General features: G+C 31.0%; 3 protein-coding genes and 1 long non-coding RNA gene across 4 annotated transcripts; all 4 read left to right on the top strand.

The window, feature by feature from the left end:
* The first annotated feature begins 5,618 nt into the window (after positions 1–5,618).
* On the top strand, positions 5,619–6,323 carry LOC149481110 (uncharacterized). Its single transcript, XM_089706023.1, has 2 exons — positions 5,619–5,726; positions 5,866–6,323. The coding sequence occupies exons 1-2, from the start codon at positions 5,691–5,693 to the stop codon at positions 6,163–6,165; spliced, it is 336 nt and encodes a 111-aa protein (XP_089562149.1). The 5' UTR covers positions 5,619–5,690; the 3' UTR covers positions 6,166–6,323.
* A 1,679-nt stretch (positions 6,324–8,002) lies between these two features.
* Positions 8,003–8,832, top strand: LOC149481109 (uncharacterized). The gene is made up of 2 exons (XM_089706037.1): positions 8,003–8,105; positions 8,424–8,832. The coding sequence occupies exons 1-2, from the start codon at positions 8,073–8,075 to the stop codon at positions 8,721–8,723; spliced, it is 333 nt and encodes a 110-aa protein (XP_089562163.1). The 5' UTR covers positions 8,003–8,072; the 3' UTR covers positions 8,724–8,832.
* A 2,337-nt stretch (positions 8,833–11,169) lies between these two features.
* Positions 11,170–13,223, top strand: LOC149481108 (uncharacterized). Its single transcript, XM_089705956.1, has 3 exons — positions 11,170–11,279; positions 11,781–12,128; positions 12,918–13,223. The coding sequence occupies exons 1-3, from the start codon at positions 11,238–11,240 to the stop codon at positions 13,065–13,067; spliced, it is 540 nt and encodes a 179-aa protein (XP_089562082.1). The 5' UTR covers positions 11,170–11,237; the 3' UTR covers positions 13,068–13,223.
* Positions 13,224–16,207: 2,984 nt separating this feature from the next.
* LOC149481107 (uncharacterized) lies at positions 16,208–17,928 on the top strand. Its single transcript, XR_016316942.1, has 4 exons — positions 16,208–16,315; positions 16,631–16,735; positions 17,136–17,295; positions 17,837–17,928. It is a non-coding gene; the product is annotated as an uncharacterized LOC149481107 (long non-coding RNA).
* The last annotated feature ends 1,069 nt before the right edge of the window (positions 17,929–18,997 follow it).

The raw sequence follows: 18,997 nt of genomic DNA, 5'->3' as shown, positions 1-18,997 counted from the left end.
TAATTAAATTTTTTATAAGGAACTACGACGAAATACATAATTACTTATAGTGCTTTTAACGTAGAATTCAGTAACAAAATATGGCATACTGAGAAATAGATTAATTTGGGGACATGAGGAAAGTATAATTATAATAAAAGAACTAAAGAAAACACCTGTTTATGTTTACCTAAGCAAACGTATTAAACGATAAAGGAGAATTATCAAAAAGCAGTACTTACGTAATATTTCCATAATCTTATTGTCATTAGTTAATTCCTCTACATATTTACACTTCTACGCTTAAATTTTCCTTACTTTATTTGAAACTATGTGTTTATGCATTGGAATGGAATTTCTTACTATGGAAACAATACATTTTATCGTATTGTATCGATACGCTCCAATTACTCAAATATTTGTAATAAAGGTTCAGTACTTAATTAACAGATTTCTATTGCTTTAAAATTATAGGAATTAAATTCAATATCTCTTAAACTTTAAGTTCAATATGCATATTTGTTTTTAAATAGATTCTGAAATGAATAGGATACATACTATAATCATATTTATGAGGAGGCTTCATCCTTTTTATCATGATGATTTTTATTCAACATTATTTTGCTAAGTGCTAACAAAACAGAAAGTAAAGTTAAATTCCTATCTTTGATTTTAGGCCAACTTTCTGCTTTTTTTTTATTTTTCTCATGACACACACTAAAGATGATTTTAACAACAACTGTCAACCGAACATCCATTAGCCGAATACGTAGAGTGCCTACCCAAAAATATACTATGTAGTTGGGTACATACATAACATACATTAACAAATTCATCTTTCTGGTGCAAAAGGCCGAAAAAAAATTACACATATTAAAATTAGGTACTATCCGAACATCATTAAATGCAAATGCAAATGCATACATATACATATTTATGTACCACATTAAATCATGCAATACTTTCAATCAAATCATATAAAATTTTATAAATTTGTAAGGAATCAATAAAAACAAAAAACAATGTTTCTCAAAATATTTATTCACTTATACTAAAAAAATAGCTTCCGCAGTTCAAAAACAAGGTCGTTTAACAAAAATATTAAGTCACCGATGGCTTAAAATTATCACTAAGATTAACATTGTGTACATTCCTGCTTATTGTCTCTTAAGTACCAAGAATTAAAGCATTATCAGTTTTGGCTAATGACTCTGTTTTTGGAGTTTTTAAATTAATAATACTGGAGACCCTTTAGCCATGGTCTATATAGAAGTATAAATATAACGTCAAAAAGAATTATTATGCTAAGAAAGTGACATTATCTTAATATGAACAAACAAACATATTACCCAACCTTAACAATCAAATAATGACGTGATGCGTCTCGTATAATTCTAATAACGGAGTTTTAATATTTACATTTAAATGTGTTTACGCCTCCATCCATTCTTCTTGAAAAGATAATAACGTCATCCATGTTTTAAAAATCAAATACTTAGCTATTTTTTAAAAAATAAGTACCTACTATTTAGTTCAAGTTATAGAGTTAAACAGATTAAAGATCTACAGAAAGCCCGGTATGATTGAAAAAAGTTTAACTTATTAAAAAAGATGAAGAATAAAGTGTATTTACCAAGGTATTTAAATATTTGAATCGTCAAAATATATCATTCGAAAAGCAGTTTCTACAGAGATAAACTGAGAAGAAACTCCGTAATTGCCCTTTTAAAATTAAGTCATGTTACTTGCCAAAGAACTGACCTGTAGTTCATAAACCTATATTTTTTCAACTATGTTTCTAGCATTTTTGATATTATATGCATGATGCAACACACCGGTCTCATATTTCTCAAATTTTCCTACAGACAATAAAGCTAAATACTTAATTTGACGATGCAAAAACAAATTGTTTGAATGTTCATTACACCAATGCATGCGTCTTTAATCAAGGGATTATGCGCGATTGTCGTCAAAGCACACAGTTCCCTGCGGCATTTAGATTGTTTACCTCTTATGCAGATCATTTTAGACTTTATAATGTCATGAATCTAACGACGCCTCGCATTAGTAAAAAGTATCAGGTCGTTTACAGAGCATATTAAAGAAATGCTGTGACGCCGATTCAAAAATCTTATGTGTAATCTACGAAAATCAAAAAATGAATAAAAATCAGACCAAGATTTAACAGAAAACACGTTTTAAATTCATAGCCATCAGCCCATATCTGCAGGCCTCCGATCAATGAATTTTCAGTTTGTTTTCAGACCATAATCCAAACATAGGTAGATGTCACAAGACGTAGAACTTTTGAGTCTTGAGCATGCCGGTTTTATCAAGATATTTTCTTCACCGTTTTGAGTAGTGTTGATGTGATCGATGAGAAGAAAAACTGAAAAATCAATTTATTTCTTCTTGCTGGTTGACTTTGGAACTTTTCTATTGAAGCTTTTCTATTGAAGTATCGATCCATACCAGTGAGTTACCACTCACGACTGCTTGCTGTTTAGTTAAATATAAAGTAATGATTTACTTTTACTATGCGATTCAACAATAATATGAACGTTAAAGGCCTCTATGTATCAATTTTGTGTTAAATGTAATTTCAAAAATAGGATTTACTAGAAATCGCGTCAACCCTTTACATTTCAATAGCGATCGCTTTTATTTACTTTGTTTGAATTTTTAAATTAACTTTATTTGCAAACATTATTACTTAACTACGATAATTAATTCGTGTGAAATAACACCTATGACGTCCCCTGATATAATTGTCCCATAATCAATATTATTCTCAATTTCATTGCATAGTGCATATATTAATTTATTATATATTATTATAATCAATTGTAGATTCCATTATTTGTGAACAGATTCGCTTTTCAAGGATACAATATACCTAAGTATAATTTCTTAACATAATAATTACATAAAGCGTGAGTAATCACGGGTGCAAGTGATAAGAACCATTGATCAAAAACAATGATTAATATTTAGTAATTCTTGGTTGGTAGTTACAATATTCGAACTAAAGCATGGTTGCACCCGTTTTCAAGATTCATTATTTATAGCATTTGATTAGATGCATATATCTATAACGTATAAGCATCTGTAAAAACTTTTGAGAAAAAAAACATGGTAATAATTAATTAATTAAAGACAACCAAAATAAAAACAATTGAAGGCGTTTATTATAATAACAATAGTTGCCATGGTAACAGTCAATTTTTATTTCCAAGGCAATACAAAGTTCGCTGGGTCAAACATTTTTAAATAATCTAAAGTTCAATGAGTTATGAGAATAGTGAGAAAAGAATAATTTTTAAAAATTTCACTTCTACATCTACTTATAAGTAGTAGGTACTAAAGGGTTGCGTATTCAAGTAGTTCACAGAATTGGTATCAGTTAAATTCGAGCGTCTTCGCTAACTACATTGCCATTGTTTGTATTTTGATAGTCGAATTGTACCTACAATTTAGTTTCTAAAGTAAACTAGCTGCTAACCAATTTAAGCATCGCGATGCTCTACAGTCTACTACTAGTTAGATTCGTACCTAACTTACTTTTTTAAATTTTGAAGCTGCTATGCTTTTTAATATGATTTTGTAGTAATCGTTTTTGCGTGTGGTTGATTTGCTTGGCAAAAAAGATGAATAAATAAATTGATATCATAACGTCTTCCTATATTATGTCATGAACAGCGCTTTGCGCATGCCCAACCAAATATGTTTTGCTCTTTCGTTTTCTTTAGGCGCAATAGTTTTATGGTCCATTTATAGCTATTAAACTCATAATTAATACCAATTTTGTGTATCAGCGAATATTAATAAATTTGTTTTAAACAATTAGTAGGTAGGTATCACTATCATCACTACATAGTATAAAAAAAAGTCGCTTTCTCTGTCCCTATGTCCCTATGTATGCTTAAATCTTTAAAACTACGCAACGGATTTTGATGCAGTTTTTTTTAATAGATAGAGTGATTCAAGAGCAAGGTTTTAATATATAATTTATTATGTTTTAGACAAAGCGGGCGAAGCCGTGGGCGGAAAGCTAGTCACAAATAAAAACAACAAAATCTTTGTTCACAGAAAAGTCATTTATACTAGAATATTCATTCAGAAGTCAATGATCGTCATTACAATTTATTATACTGAAAAAACTACTGTTGTTCTGGGAAATCCTAATGAAAATGTGTTGATATTCAAAACAAATAAACGCTGCGTAAACAAGATTACAAAAGGCTGTAATTAAACAATTTACGCGCAAATATCATTACTGTAATGATATTATTAATTGAATAGGATTGAATTTTTTATTGGGAACCTTGCTAAGCCTAAGCCAAAGACAAAATATTTAAATATATACCTAGAGCTAATGTTTGTAATATTAAATACAAATTATTAAAATTGAAGTGACTCATGGATTTCTTAAAAAATAAAAAAAGCCTTTTATATATTACGTAAACAGTTATATATAAAGAAAGTACCTGTTTTTATTAGACTTAACTTTATACGAAGAAGTTTTACGCCAGCTTTCAGTCTACTTGGCATTCTGCGCTTGTATAATCCATGTATAATCATAACGTTACTGCACACAATTGGCTACATATACAAATTGATAGATATTTATATTAATACTTGCTATTCCGGCAAAGGTTTTTCTGCCTTACTCTTACAGATATAACTACCTACCTACCAAATATGCACACAAAATTTCAGGAGAATCGGTAGAGCCAATTCCTTTTTAAGTCCCGTGGGGTGCCCAGTGGGGTAAGGGGCAGATGCGTTATGCAAGTATCAACAAGGATACATTGTTTCTTCGTCCCCACCGGGAATTGAACCCAGGACCCTTCAGTTCTACGCTCACGCGTTAACCACTGTGCCAAGGAGGCGGTAGAGCCATTTCGGAGGAATTTAATTAAGAAAGAAAGAAAGAAAGAAAAGTTTATTTACTTAAGTTTAAGTTAATTACAAACACCGTAACGCGAAATTATATTAGATTGACAAATCTCAAGTGCTGCTTACATTCTAAAATTAAGAATTGTATGTAGCCTCTACAAAATAAACTGTTATTTCATCATTAGTCAGCCTGGTTGTTATAGATATAAGGAATATTGATACATTATCTACTTGTACACATTACAAAAATTATATGGGTTGCAAAAAATATTTTCATAAAGGTCCATATTAACAGCTAACTGATACATTCAGTTCTGAATGTGGGTACTAAAATTCAGTCAGGCTTAAATATGGACCAGCACGTTAAAATACCATTCAAAAAATGTTCTTTTGCATGAAATGAACGCTGTGAATATTTGCGATGAACTTTGATTCTTTTATACAATTTTTAATTGTCATTCATCCAAATGACTGCGTATAGCCATACTTTATCGATTTTAATAAATGTGGAAAAAATGCTATCATCTTTGAAAAATAAATATTTGCAAACCATACACTATCGAAGGACCCCTCATAAATAAACAACTTGATATTAAAGTCTTAACATTTACCTTTCTAGACAAACTTTGTTATCTGTTGCGAATAATATTCGTTTCCATTGGGAAAACCGTTGCCTATCTATTTTCGTTGTTCACTTTAATCCTATTATAAATAATGTGGGGTATAAAAGACGGTACAGGTGAAATGATATCATTATTCAATTGAATTATTAACTGTGATCACCAAGCGAACGATATAAACGATAAAAAACAATGGCTTCCAAGATTGTTTTAGTTCTTTCCCTCCTGGTGAGTAAATATCATAAAAACATCATCATTTAAGTGATAATTACTAATTAGTATATGAATATCGAGAACAAACATCATTAAACATTCAGTAGCCAATCTAAATGAAAATGAACTTTATTAATCAGTAATTATGTTTCAGATTGCCGTAGCGGTGGCAATTCCCGCTCAGCCCGCTGCCGCCTGGCCGGGTGTGGGTGGTGTGAACCCATGGATCCCACCATGGCTAGCCGCATCGCCTTGGTTCCCACAGTGGACTCCGTGCACCACGGTCGGCCCCTCTTGCCTGGACTGCAACACTCGTCTCATCTGCACCAAGATTGGAGGCCTACAGCGTAGCTGCACTGACCCTACACTGCCGTATTGCAACCTTGGTGAATGCTCAGCTACACCCACTGCTGAATGCGCTCCTTCTACACCCATACCTGTAGTCAATGCTTAAAAGAATAATTCTTATGAGACTAACTGCCAACGTGTACAGCTATTGAATCTGTGCGATGTGAATGAATTGTTACACTTATTTTCATCAAAATAAAATGTTTAATATACTTTTGTAATATTATTTATTGTTATACAACTAATAAAACTAATGAAAGGCAAGGTTTTGTTTTCTTTTACCTACAAATTTACCAATAATTGTAAGACTGTCCTTTATATTCATGTAGATATACATTGCTAATCTAATCTACCTATTCAGAGCTAACTTAAACGAGAGTAAAGTTGATAAAAAGTTAGTAGATTATCTACTCTAGAGTCTAGAGTTATTAAAATGATTGGAAAATATAGGTATATTATGTATAGGTACATTATGTAACTAATTGTCTTATTTAATAGATAGAGTTTATAATATTTGACAATCAATAAATTTTTTGATATCTATAGACCACTTTAAATTCGAGACATTTATTACTGGATGGCCTACAACTATATTATAATAATTTCAGTACTATTACAGTGCCGAAACAACACGAACGAAACCATAGTCGAACGCTAGTATAAAGATATATGTAATATATAAAATGTTTCATGTTTGAATATTTACCCGTTTTATGCTGAAACAGCTAATAGAATATGGATAGTCCATTATTCCAACAAGGGACTTGCGAACAACGCAAATACAAAAACGAAAAGCTTGTTAAATATTCCGACCTTTAGCAAATAATACTAGTGCGTATGATATATTGAAGAACATTTTTATTATGAACAAAAATCCATTACAAAATAATCATTTTTAACAAAAAACTAAGAAGTGCCTTGAAATTGTCAGAACTTATCCAAATTTGTTTCCCACATGGACCAAATGGAGCTTGAAAAAAAAATTATCAAAATCGGTTCTATCAGTCGTAAGTTCTGAAGTACCATCAGGCGAGATTGTGGTCAACCGCACTATTCGCAATAAAAAAAAAGTTCTTAAGTAACAAACCCAAAAAAATAGTGTCAAAATTAAACCTCTACCTTATTTTGAAGTCGGCCAAGAACAATGGAATTCGAATGTCGTTACTGGCAGGATTAATTACGCTGATCAAATATTGATGAATTATCGGCTATGTGAGCTCTGAGTGATTAAATTTTTGTATGTCAAACGAACGATTCGTTTCATTTATGTTTCATATTAAATTTTTGTAAATTAATTGCTCGGTATCAAAATAACAAATATTTATTTGTAAATAAATAACACAAAAAAATTCCAAATTCAAATTATCTTTGACTAATGGCTACCGTATGAAATTATTTGCCAAATTATGATAGTGCGTAGTTTATCAGCTTTGGACAAAAAAAGTAAATATACATACATACATACCTACCACATGTTCTACTATATGACGTAAAAAGGAATAAATATGATAAGCCTGTATTTGCTACGTCGTAGGCTGGGGAAGTCATATTTTAGAAAAACACTAGCAAGATATATTTTAAAACAAAACGTTCATGGAGCTAATAGAGAAATAATTTATTCATCATAATTTATTTCATAACGTTAGGAATATAGGTGATAATAATGTAATACGTCAAGTCGTTTTTTTTTTATTATTACGAAAAATTATTACCGTTAAAAAGAAGAAAAATTTTCTCATTAACCAACGTTAAGCTCAAATCAAATTATAGCATTGTTTTCATCGATATGATACGCAGTTCTAGCAAAACGTAAACACATGTGTCGGAGAAACCTACAAAACAACAAACATTGCTATTGACTCGTACAATATAGGAAAACCATCAAGATGTATTGGAAAATACAGTGTTTATGTTTTCCGCCCGCCTATATTTGCTTAGATAAATGAAACTTGCATAAAAGCGGTGAAATTACTTTCTAGTACAATAAACTACGAGTACATTGAAGTGAGAAACATGGCCGTTTATAATATTGTTGTGCTCTTTGTGGTAAAGTTATTTTATATGTGTTTATTTTATTTTTTCCTAATAACTCATTTCGATCACTATAATTATTGAACTTCACAAAAAATGTTATTTAACCATGAGAACGTACTTTTTCATAATATCTGCACAAATGTAGAAAAATATGGACGAACAGGAATTTTGTTTTGATGCCTCAAAATCTTTCGCTTATTCCAATCGCCATTAATTAATTATAGGTAGTAGTAATAGTATCGTAACGAAGAGGAAAAAATTGTTTCCTTTTTGTTCGTTGAACGGCTACGTTTTATTCTTTACATTGAATTTACGAATTTCTTAATATAGCTAGCAGCATTAGTGACTGCCAACTGCCAGGTTGTCCAAGGAGGCGCACACATCGATCAAGGAGGACCTCACCAAATTCAAGGTCCACGAAGCACATTTATTGAGTCAGAAGCCTTACAAAACCCCAAAATTTGGACCACATGCGATATAACAACAGATCCAACGATATCCTGCCACGATTGTAACACCCGTCTCATTTGCAAGCCTGTTGGTGGTTTTCTGAAGATGTGCCGTGATCCCATGAGACCATACTGCAATAATGGAATATGTTCTGCTCTTCCGAGCGTTGGCTGCGCCTAAGATGTTTATGAAAAATGATCGGTAATTTCTAAAATTATTGGCTTTTATATCGATTTTGCTTTAATCAGTTTTGATATCAATTTGTGTAATAAATTTATTCAAAATTAAATATTTATTTTTACTTTCACCTTTCCTTTATTACAACACAACACACAAGTTACAAATTAATTCACTCAAGTCATTTTATGCCTAACTTCACGCCCGGGCTGAAAGGGTTAAGTTGCGGTTCAAAGAGCGAATCTATCACCATAATCCAATAATAGTACCAAATTCAGGTCTATTATTGAGGAATTCCTCATCGAACATGAAAATCAGGAGCAACAATTGTATTAACAACCTCTATATCAAGAAATTGTCTCTTCATTTACCAGCATTCTTTATAAAATTAATAGAGATAATCTTAGAGGATATTCATGTGGATACACTACGGAGTGTCTAGATAATAATATCTACAAAATATCTAGACTTTATCAAAGGTGTAAGGTTACAAAAATGTGGGCACTACTATTAGAATGTGTCAGTCGCGTCGCTATTGTCATAATATAATAACAATGTCGCTTTTGTTTGTCGTAGTATTCGAGGAAGAATGCTAGCTTGAACGAAAAGAATGTAATTACAGAATGAGCAAATGTTCTTGTAAGGATGTATGTTGGGATTTAATGAAAATTCCGTCTTACAGCCACGTCAATGATATCTTAAGAGCTGCGACCCATGTCACACTGAGCGTTTAACAAGGGTTTATGTGTGAAAATAATTTGCGGTAAACTCTTGTGAAGGAAATTGGGATGTCTATAGACGACACTTAACTTGTATTTAACTATATGTCAAGATACTTTGGTATTATTTCGTTTTTATACTATTTGTACTATAGTTCCGATACTTGTTTTGAAACCACGGATGGAAAGTTTGAAATATTTACTTTCATTTGGATTTTTACAATAACGTATTTAAATTTTACGTTTAAAGCATCGTAAAACAGTTTAATATCACGCTCGGTAGCCCGGAAATTATCAGGAAAAGCTTCGTTTATACCAAGTTTACGATTTCGAACAGCTGAACTTCAATAAAATTTCTTCCTTGGACATTAAAAGATTCACTCAAGTAAATTTAAAATTTCATTTAATATGTTTCTGGTAAATACGTTCTTTCAATTAAATACGATACAAATAGTAAATCTCGAGATACATCGTGTTTATGCTATTTTCCTCATAATTAAATCACGCACGCAGTCCAGGACATAGGTATCCACTGTTAATTTATTTTATCTTAAGTCCTACTGTACCTATACTATAAAAAAACTAATGATTTAAGTTTGACCACCACTGCAATCAGTTACCAAATGTAAACAAAAACCTACTAACATTTTGCTCAATTGAACTAATTATTTAAACGAATAAATGAATGAAATTTGCACGAATTCACGTGATTTATACATTTAGACATTCAGTGTAGTACTAAAGAATACATAAATTATAAGAAGTTGATGATAGATAACATTAAAAATTATGCAGTGAAAATATGTCGTGGAAAGCGTCCGTCGGTTTTTGCGAACATTTTCTTTTTGAATATACATATATTGTTATTAAATCTAACGTACTTTATGATTGCAGGCAAATAGAATTAAAAGTATGATACACAATATAATCATAATACACAATTTTGTAACGTCATCTATTTACAATAGCTACGACTAAATCTAGAAAAGTAATAAGCAATCGCCGATGTGAAACGCTTTATAATATGCTTCAGTACATTATACTATTTCATAAAATCTGTAAGTTTATATATTTTATTATGTATATGACGTTCAATGATTTTATTGTATGAATCTCTCATTCCAACATGTTCTCACGAGTCGTATTGTCTTGTTTCCTTGCTGATAACAATTGTAAGAAGATACAATAAGTTGTTTGCTTTACTTTATCTACTATTGCGTTCGTTGTCAGGTGACAATATTTGTATTTCGTAAATATATTCCAATTTTTGTTTGTTCCCGTATTCATTTTACTGCCAGAAGACTTGTTTGATATAAATGAATAAAAATTCGTATAAAACAATCTGAATATTCGTGATTTAATACTTTTGGATAGTATTACACTCTATACGTGTATCTTCATTTGATTTATAAACTTTAGAGTCCATAGAGTTACACATATATTTTCCTTATTCTTGTTATGTTAATTATCCAGTTTTGAAATTTCAGGGCCAATATTTTACAAGAAAAACATACAATTCTTTCAAACGAAACCTCGCGCTCTATCGCTAACATGTAATAATTTCCTTGTAATAAGTCTACTAGCTCTACCATCTTCCACTTTGAATTTAATAAAATCGTGCTCCTGCATTAAGTAATTTGCGTAATCCATATAACTTATTCATCGTTCTGTCACAACGCTTAATAGTTCTGCAGAATTTCCATTTCTATTTTCCCCGTCAGTATATAAGACGGTTTAATTACAACAGCTAATTAGATCCGATTGAGAAACGAGTGCCAGAAGTCCATCAATTACGGCCATGGCTTTGCGAAATATATATTTTTGTTTCTTAACCGCTCTGGTGAGTTTTCCAAGGTTTTCTCAGTACTTTCTTAAAAAAATTCTTTCTTTCGTGAAAATGTAGATATAACAAACTGTTTTTACGCTATCACTGGATAGCGTACATTAATAATATATGTACCTATTCTTTGTTAGAATTAATATATAGGTATTTGATAAGCAAGGAAAAATAATAAATGTGGAACATCTCGTACGTCATAACATTAAAATGAAAACTAACATAATTGCATCATATCGTCTTCATTTTATGACTCTGCGTTATTAAACTCACTTTATTCTCATTTAAACCTAATATGTGCACAAGCATAACCTACATACATATTTAATTTCAAAATTCATTCCAGAAATTTCTTTACTCCGAAGAAAATATTAATGGAGCCTATATCTACGTTATAAGTTTAGCAAAAACTATATTAATGAGCTCTTTGTGTCTTAATCTTAACCGTTTAATATTTCGTAATTATGTTTTCACGATAACAGTGTTTAAACATGTATTTTACAGCTTGCGGTAAACCTGATATTCGCAGACGACTCCAATGAAACGCAGCCAAACCCGCACGACAGAGCAATGCCTTTCAACCCATTTGGATCCCTTCCTTTTGGCTCCCTCCCTTTTGGATCTCCCTTCGGCTCGAATCCCTTTGGTTCCCTACCATTCGGCTTCAATCCGTTCGGACTTAACTTCAGCCAATTTATACCTTTCGGGTTTGGTAATTCAAGACAGACAAGGGATGTAAGCTCACAGGATGATGATGATGCTTCAAATGACACATCAGTCAATAATACAAACCATCGACTGTTCTTCTCTCTTGGTAGAAGTCAATTGACAACCTGCAACTACACCGCAACGGTAATTTTCTTTTTATAATGCCTACATTTATTTGGATACTGACTTTTTAAAATCCGCAATGTTAGTTTATTTTTATCAATGCAATGTTCATAGGTAATGGTGATCGCCTACGTGTCGTTAGACGAACCATCAGCACGGTTGCACCCTCTAACAAACCTAATTTTCGTATCTAAACTTTTTAACAATAAAATTGACTGCCCCCAATTGCTAACAAGACTCAACATTCGTGTCCCGGCTAGATATCCCCGCATCAAATTAACTCCATTAGCTCCTCCTCTCCGTAAAACCGTCTCCGGAGCCAACTCCCCAGTACCTAGACTTTCAAAAATTGTAAATAAATACAGCGACAAAATAGATATGTTCTTCCATACACCCAACAAGCTTCATTCTATAGTAAAAGAAATTCATAAATTAAAAACGTAAATTATTGTTATCAGCCTATTAATTAAATTATTCCATCTATTTAATAATAATAATAACATGTCTGTATTGTACTTTTAAGAAATAGCTCTGTTTAATTTGTGCATGCTGTGTTAACCTTTAAATCTTTGTTACTTTCGGCAAGAACATATTATCTTGATGCATGTAATATTAATATTGTAAGAATCACTGTAAACAAATGTTGGTTGACCAAATAAATAAATAAATAAATAACATATTACTAGAATGTATAAAATATAATTTTATGTGTATTATACACATACTCGGACACACACACATCCATACTCGCACCCACACTCACACATACTGTCTACGATTTTTATTTACGTATTTATTTTATGTTTTCAGCCCGGTTTATCTTGCGCGAGCTGCAACCAAGCTCTCACCTGTTATTCAAGCAACGTCGGTGTGTTGCGTAGATGCACGCTATACTGTAACCGTGGTCGCTGCTCTTTCGTAGCCGGTTCCCAATGCTTCTCAGGCAACTCTACTGGCTAAATTATACATTTAATGTAACGCTAGATTACCAAAGATTATTGTATAAAACATTAAAGTTGATTGTAAGACGTTTATATATTTATTTATTTTATAAAATGTTAATAAAATTGTAATGTTTTATTGTTGTTGTTCAATAAAATTATAATTATTCTGTTATTTATCGTTTTACTTTTGATAGAAATATTACCTATTATTTTCTCTTAAAGCAAAACATCTGTCCAAGTTAATTTTTATAATACTCCTTTAACATATTGGCAGATCTATAAAATACTTCCTAACTCAAATTATGTGAAACTTTAGTTTTCGTTTAATTATATAATATCCATCCTAAACTCTATTAAGTACAATATTTGCCAAGTACTTTATATATATTTTCGACTTCAACTTAATGTAGATATTTACTTATAAAATTATTATTATTCTACAATAAGAGAGGTAGAGTAAATTTAGTAACTACTTACTAAATTTACTCTACCTCTGCCTATTGTGATTTATTTTTAAAAAGCATCTTTAATTAAACTATTTTAACAACACTTCTATTTAAAAATTATTACCTAAGTAACTAAACATTTTTACATTTACAATGAAAAATAACTCTACTTTTTCGAAATAACCTTTTAAGTATTTCTATTTAAAATTAGAAAACTGAATACGTAACATGCAAAAAATTGAAGGAAAAAATAGCGTTAGCGAAATTTCGCTGATGTCTAAACTAATTGTATATTGATGTTTTAATTAATATCAGGTAACAGGTTTACCGCAAGCTGTAAAATACAAGTTTAAACATCACAAAACTGTCACAAAACCGATTTTTATGGGAAATTGAAATGGAATGGGAAAACTGAAATTTTCACTTGATTTACAAAACACAACCACGCCATAACATGTAATTTCTGACTTCATGATATTTGATCTCAGTCAAAAACATTTTGTAAATGCAAAATAAGGCGTTGCATTCTTGTTAGATGATTATATGTCAACCCCGAGATTTTGTAAATTACAGTCATGTGGTATGAAATTTAACACTGTTTAAAACGATGCAATGTTTTACAATAAAAAAATAATTTTATCATCTCATAATATTACACTTTGGTATAAGTTTTCACAATCAAAGTACATACCGATGCTTTACGTTTAGCAGATAAACCGCAGCAAGTGGTGAAAATATTTAGTCGGAAAAAATTAAAATCGGTCTACTGCAAGTCAACGCGGCTCCGTATAATCCTATAAATAAGCTAAAAAGCAACTGCAAATTTTTATCATCCACAATGGAATCCATGACAACTAAAGCCAATCTTGCTTTATCTAGATGATGTCTGAAAGATTCAACTGTTCATTTATTGCGGTTCATGAGATACAGTCTGATGACAAACGGATGGTCAGACAGAAAGACAGTGAAATTGCAGTTATAGGGTCCCGTTTTATCCTTTCTAGACGGAACCATAGAGTTTGTTGAGAAAATTATCAATCTGTCACGCACGTTCCTAAAAAAACGTAAAAATCTAATTTGAATTTTGCTACTGAAACATTTTTGTAGTAGGTATTCAAAACATGTTGTTATAAATCAAAATATTTTTGAAAACCCAATGGAATTATGAGGCAATATTCCTTGAACTTGTAGGGAAACATAGATGGGGGAAACACGTGAAATGTTTCCAGCATTGGGATTGTTTACCTATTATGAAACAATAAATTGTTTGTATTTGGGTTTGTATTCAAAATAATAATAAAAAAAAATGTGAGCCGTCATGGGACGCCTGGCAGATGAGAAACATCGTTCGGTTTTCAAGTGAGCCTATAGATGTGTATAGCGTGGCGACCCGTCGCCACGTCAACAATTCGGTTTACAAGTGAGCCTATAGATGTTTCACATCAAAAAACACACACAGCTTTTCATTTAAATAAAAATAAAATTAAGTACCTATTTCTTGAATAAAAATTATAGAGTCGCAGCAGTTATTATTAAACATCTTGTACCTAACGGTGCATTTAGCGTTCTAACAGACGAACGGCATGTTCAAACGATCAAACGAACGAAAGCTGATTCTAATCATGACGTCGTTGTTCTAACCCCACTATGTCAATTTTTTTCGTGTAAACAGGCTAGAGCTAGGCGTAGAGCATTCTTTCGTTGTTCTTAGTGCGTTCAAAATGATTCTATGCAATCTTCTAATACTGAACAACACTGAAAACGAAATTTCGTTTACATTAATTGTTGATGACTTCCAACTGAAGTAATACATACCTTACACCTATAATAATATATTTGCATTTATCGAATGCGATAAAATAAAAGTTGATTGAAGATATTTTCCGTTTATATTTCAGTATGTATTTGATTAAAAGAAACTGAATTTAAATCATGTTCTTATAAAAACACGATTGTACATACAAGTTTGCTATTTAAAATTATAAATATATTCATATGTATTGTTTTGTGATAATATTATTTTAGATGAATAAAATCTTAACGAAGAATCTTTATCTCTCACGATTTCCTTTATAATAATAAATATATATTGGATGTATAATATAAATACGCTTTCCAATGTAAAATAATATCAAAGCATCCAATCGGACTATTATTTTGCAAGACAATAAATATTGAATTTGATATAATATGAAATTTATTACTCGGGCGCTAGGGTTGTCAAAGCTTATTATCAACAGGATATTTCATGTCATTCAGGGAAAATTTTCTTTTCAAAATATATAATATTGACGATTTTATTGCTCTAGCTGAATCGAAAGACGTTGTCCTGTCTCTGCGCAAAGTGTCAACCTCGTGAAGTTTAAATTATCCAAATCCGTGATACCGAATCCAAGGGAAATAGAGATTCATTTTTATATGTAGAGCTATAACATAATCTGGTTTATTATCCTTGTAAACAAATATAAAATATTTCGTCTTGAAAGTATGCATGCAAGCATATTGTATTGAAAAATATGTTAAAATTTCATAACCTTAACTATTTTTTAAAACTCGAATATAATAAATCGTTGATAGTTGATTCGTCCGATATATAGTGTACAAAGTATACGATATATACCTAGTATACAATATGTGCTTAACAACATTTACCCATCCCTAAAGTTTAATGTATTCTATTTTCGTATTATTAAGTTCTGGTATATAATATCAATCGTATCAGACCTCCATACTCCACATCAAGCTATCACTTGGTAACTCCTACCTACCATCTATCATCATGGCTGGAAGATTCTACTTCTATGTACTTTCTGTTATGGTAAGGAATTTTTAATTCTAGATTAAATACATATTTAATAAGAAAACAAAAACGAATCGAGCTTATGTAAAAATTCTCGAATAGATGTTATGTTTTGTTTTTATTACCGTTTAGTTTGTATCCGTTAGATTCATGTAAAGTTTATTGATTTTGTAATTAACATAATTTATATTCAAAAACTGCCATATTATAACTTTATTTTGGGTAATTGATGTTGGTCACTGTTAAGAGGAAAAAATAAAAACCTTTCCCTCTATGAGTGAATATTGTTATTAAGCATATTTGTGAATTTTCTAATCCTAGTATTTATTATAGCTTGCAGCCCTTTTCATACACGCCGAAGAAGTTGAGAACCATGCCCGTTATGCCAGATCCTTATCAATGATGCCCAGCATCACCAATTGCAACTATACAACTCAAGTACGAAAAATATTTTTGATGCACTTTTTTATGATTAATATCCTATTCATCTCATATACGTGTTACATTATACATAAGTCCCTTTTATAGTATTAGGTAAATAAAGGTGCTAAAAACAATTATTATTGACTTCATTAATACATACTTCAAGAATTATTTACTATGAAATGAAATGAAAATTTGTATGTCATTTCCTCGAGGCTTGTAATAATCAATATGGTAAAAAAGAACTATAAAAACGGTGGAGTTATAATCTTAAAAGAGAAAGAATAAATCAAGTTCTGCAATTTATTAAATTGATTCAGAAAATAACTGTATGCATAATTCAAGTACCAATGCTAATAAGTAATCTTCGAGTTTCAGTTTAACATGTCATTCAGCTAAGTTTAATCTATTCTAGCCCGGCTGGTCGTGTTCCGGGTGTAACACGGTGAGGATCTGCCTTCCAAACAACGTGGCTATCAATACCAATTGTGGCTTGTTCCTGCCATATTGTGATGCTGGACGTTGCGTCTTTTCACCCAACGCTTCGTGTAACTCTACGGGATCTTCTTAACAATGTATTACTTATATTATGTAGATATTATTATTAATAATTCGTTTGATAATAGTTTTCCTTAGTAGTGTTCACTTTAAGGTCAACTGACTCGACGGAGTAGGATTCATATTTCAAGACATATTTGTAAAACTATCAAAAATAAATCACTCGAAATACATGTGTGAATATTCTTATATCTATAATATATAAGCTTCGATGCAATCTTTATTTGGTGAAATAATATGTTAATTCATTAATCCTGGTAGGCAACAACCATAACATCTGTTATGGTCTATGGGCGACGCAACCTGCTTACCACCAGGCAGTGCGTCCGCTCGTTTGCCTCCCCATAACATAAAAAAAAATCTTCTCTTCTGTCTATCAATATAGTGTATTTTAATTGAGTCGGGAAAACATTAAAGAAAAAACATTTAGATATATTTGTTAGTCATCTGGACGAAGTCGCGGCCAACAGGTAGTCTATACGTAATAAATGTAGGTAGGTTTTATTTTTTGTATAACCAATTAAGTACGGCACTATAGAATAATCTTTTTTTTTTCAGATGAAATGAAACAACAAACAACCGAGCCGATGTATTTTCACATTCCATTAGTCTGTACGAAATAAAGGCTAAATAAATTACTTCGCAAAGGCTTTTTATCTTTTATTTTATATTTATTAAACGTACTTCCCTTTTAGTTATTGAACTGTACAATATAAGTATTTATGTTTTATCAGTTAACATACCTATTATTTTTAAATATTATAGTTTCCATTTCCTCAATTGAAATACTTGACGAAGATAGCATTTTCTGAAATGAACCATTCCCTTTTTTTTAAAGATATAATAGAACTACATATAAAGATTTTTGAAAATTCTGTATTCGGAATACGTACCTATAGGAATTATCCCGCCCGCGCCAATGGTAATTACACCATAGAATATTATGAACATTAGTGAAACTCAAAGTAAAATACAGGACCTTAAGCACCTTGTACTAGATTAAAAACTCTCTTGCGAAAAACATTTTTGAATACAACATAATACTACTTCTTGACCATAGAGAAAGGCTTTACAAGTTCATAGCAGAAAAAATCGAATTTATTATGTTGCAGAGAAATGAGGATATCAGAGATTTCGTGAAATCCCAAAGTATACCACAGAACATAGCGAATATTCTTTTTTATTACGTCTTTGCACTAAAAATGTATAGTGATATGTCGTTTCACTAAAATAAATTTAGTGAAATGAATAAATGACGTATTTGGTCATTCGCATAGTCATTTGGTTGATTGGTTAGGCTTTTTAAAAACTAAACAGAAATCCCTAGGTTTTCGAGAAATATCTGATATCATCATTGCATGTAACATAATATATATACTGTACTACTGTACTGTATACATTATACACTATGTTTTCCTCATCTTTCAAGAATTAAGCAGAAATATGCACAAGATATGTATAACTGATTATAGACATTCTTGCTCTTATAGATATTCATAAACTTGAAATTACGCTTATGAATACATTTTTTCCAATAAACAATAAATACCTATAATACAAATAAATTTATAAGTGATATATTATATAACAGTAGATCCTGAAGACAGGGTTTTAAATGAAAATACAAAGGGTTAGCCGACTTTTTATACAAAAGAAGCATTTGACACAATGAAATCAATTGAAAGTATAATTTTTCAAACTCCAACATTTAATTCATTA

Source organism: Colias philodice, chromosome 17 (assembly GCF_061535455.1).
Source record: "Colias philodice isolate Cphi_HAF_F1 chromosome 17, ilColPhil1 Martin Lab GWU primary, whole genome shotgun sequence".
Lineage (NCBI taxonomy): Eukaryota > Metazoa > Arthropoda > Insecta > Lepidoptera > Pieridae > Colias > Colias philodice.
The sequence above is the reverse complement of the archived record's forward strand: the minus strand, read 5'-3'. Positions and strand labels throughout refer to the sequence as shown.

Excerpts from the sequence above, each read along its gene's own strand:
- LOC149481110 (XM_089706023.1), top strand. The coding sequence starts at position 5,691 with ATGGCTTCCAAGATTGTTTTAGTTCTTTCCCTCCTG. Across the intron at positions 5,727-5,865 it reads TTTTAGTTCTTTCCCTCCTG|ATTGCCGTAGCGGTGGCAAT; the intron begins GTGAGTAAATAT and ends ATTATGTTTCAG.
- LOC149481109 (XM_089706037.1), top strand. The coding sequence starts at position 8,073 with ATGGCCGTTTATAATATTGTTGTGCTCTTTGTG. Across the intron at positions 8,106-8,423 it reads ATATTGTTGTGCTCTTTGTG|CTAGCAGCATTAGTGACTGC; the intron begins GTAAAGTTATTT and ends TTCTTAATATAG.
- LOC149481108 (XM_089705956.1), top strand. The coding sequence starts at position 11,238 with ATGGCTTTGCGAAATATATATTTTTGTTTCTTAACCGCTCTG. Across the intron at positions 11,280-11,780 it reads TTTGTTTCTTAACCGCTCTG|CTTGCGGTAAACCTGATATT; the intron begins GTGAGTTTTCCA and ends TGTATTTTACAG. Across the intron at positions 12,129-12,917 it reads CCTGCAACTACACCGCAACG|CCCGGTTTATCTTGCGCGAG; the intron begins GTAATTTTCTTT and ends TTATGTTTTCAG.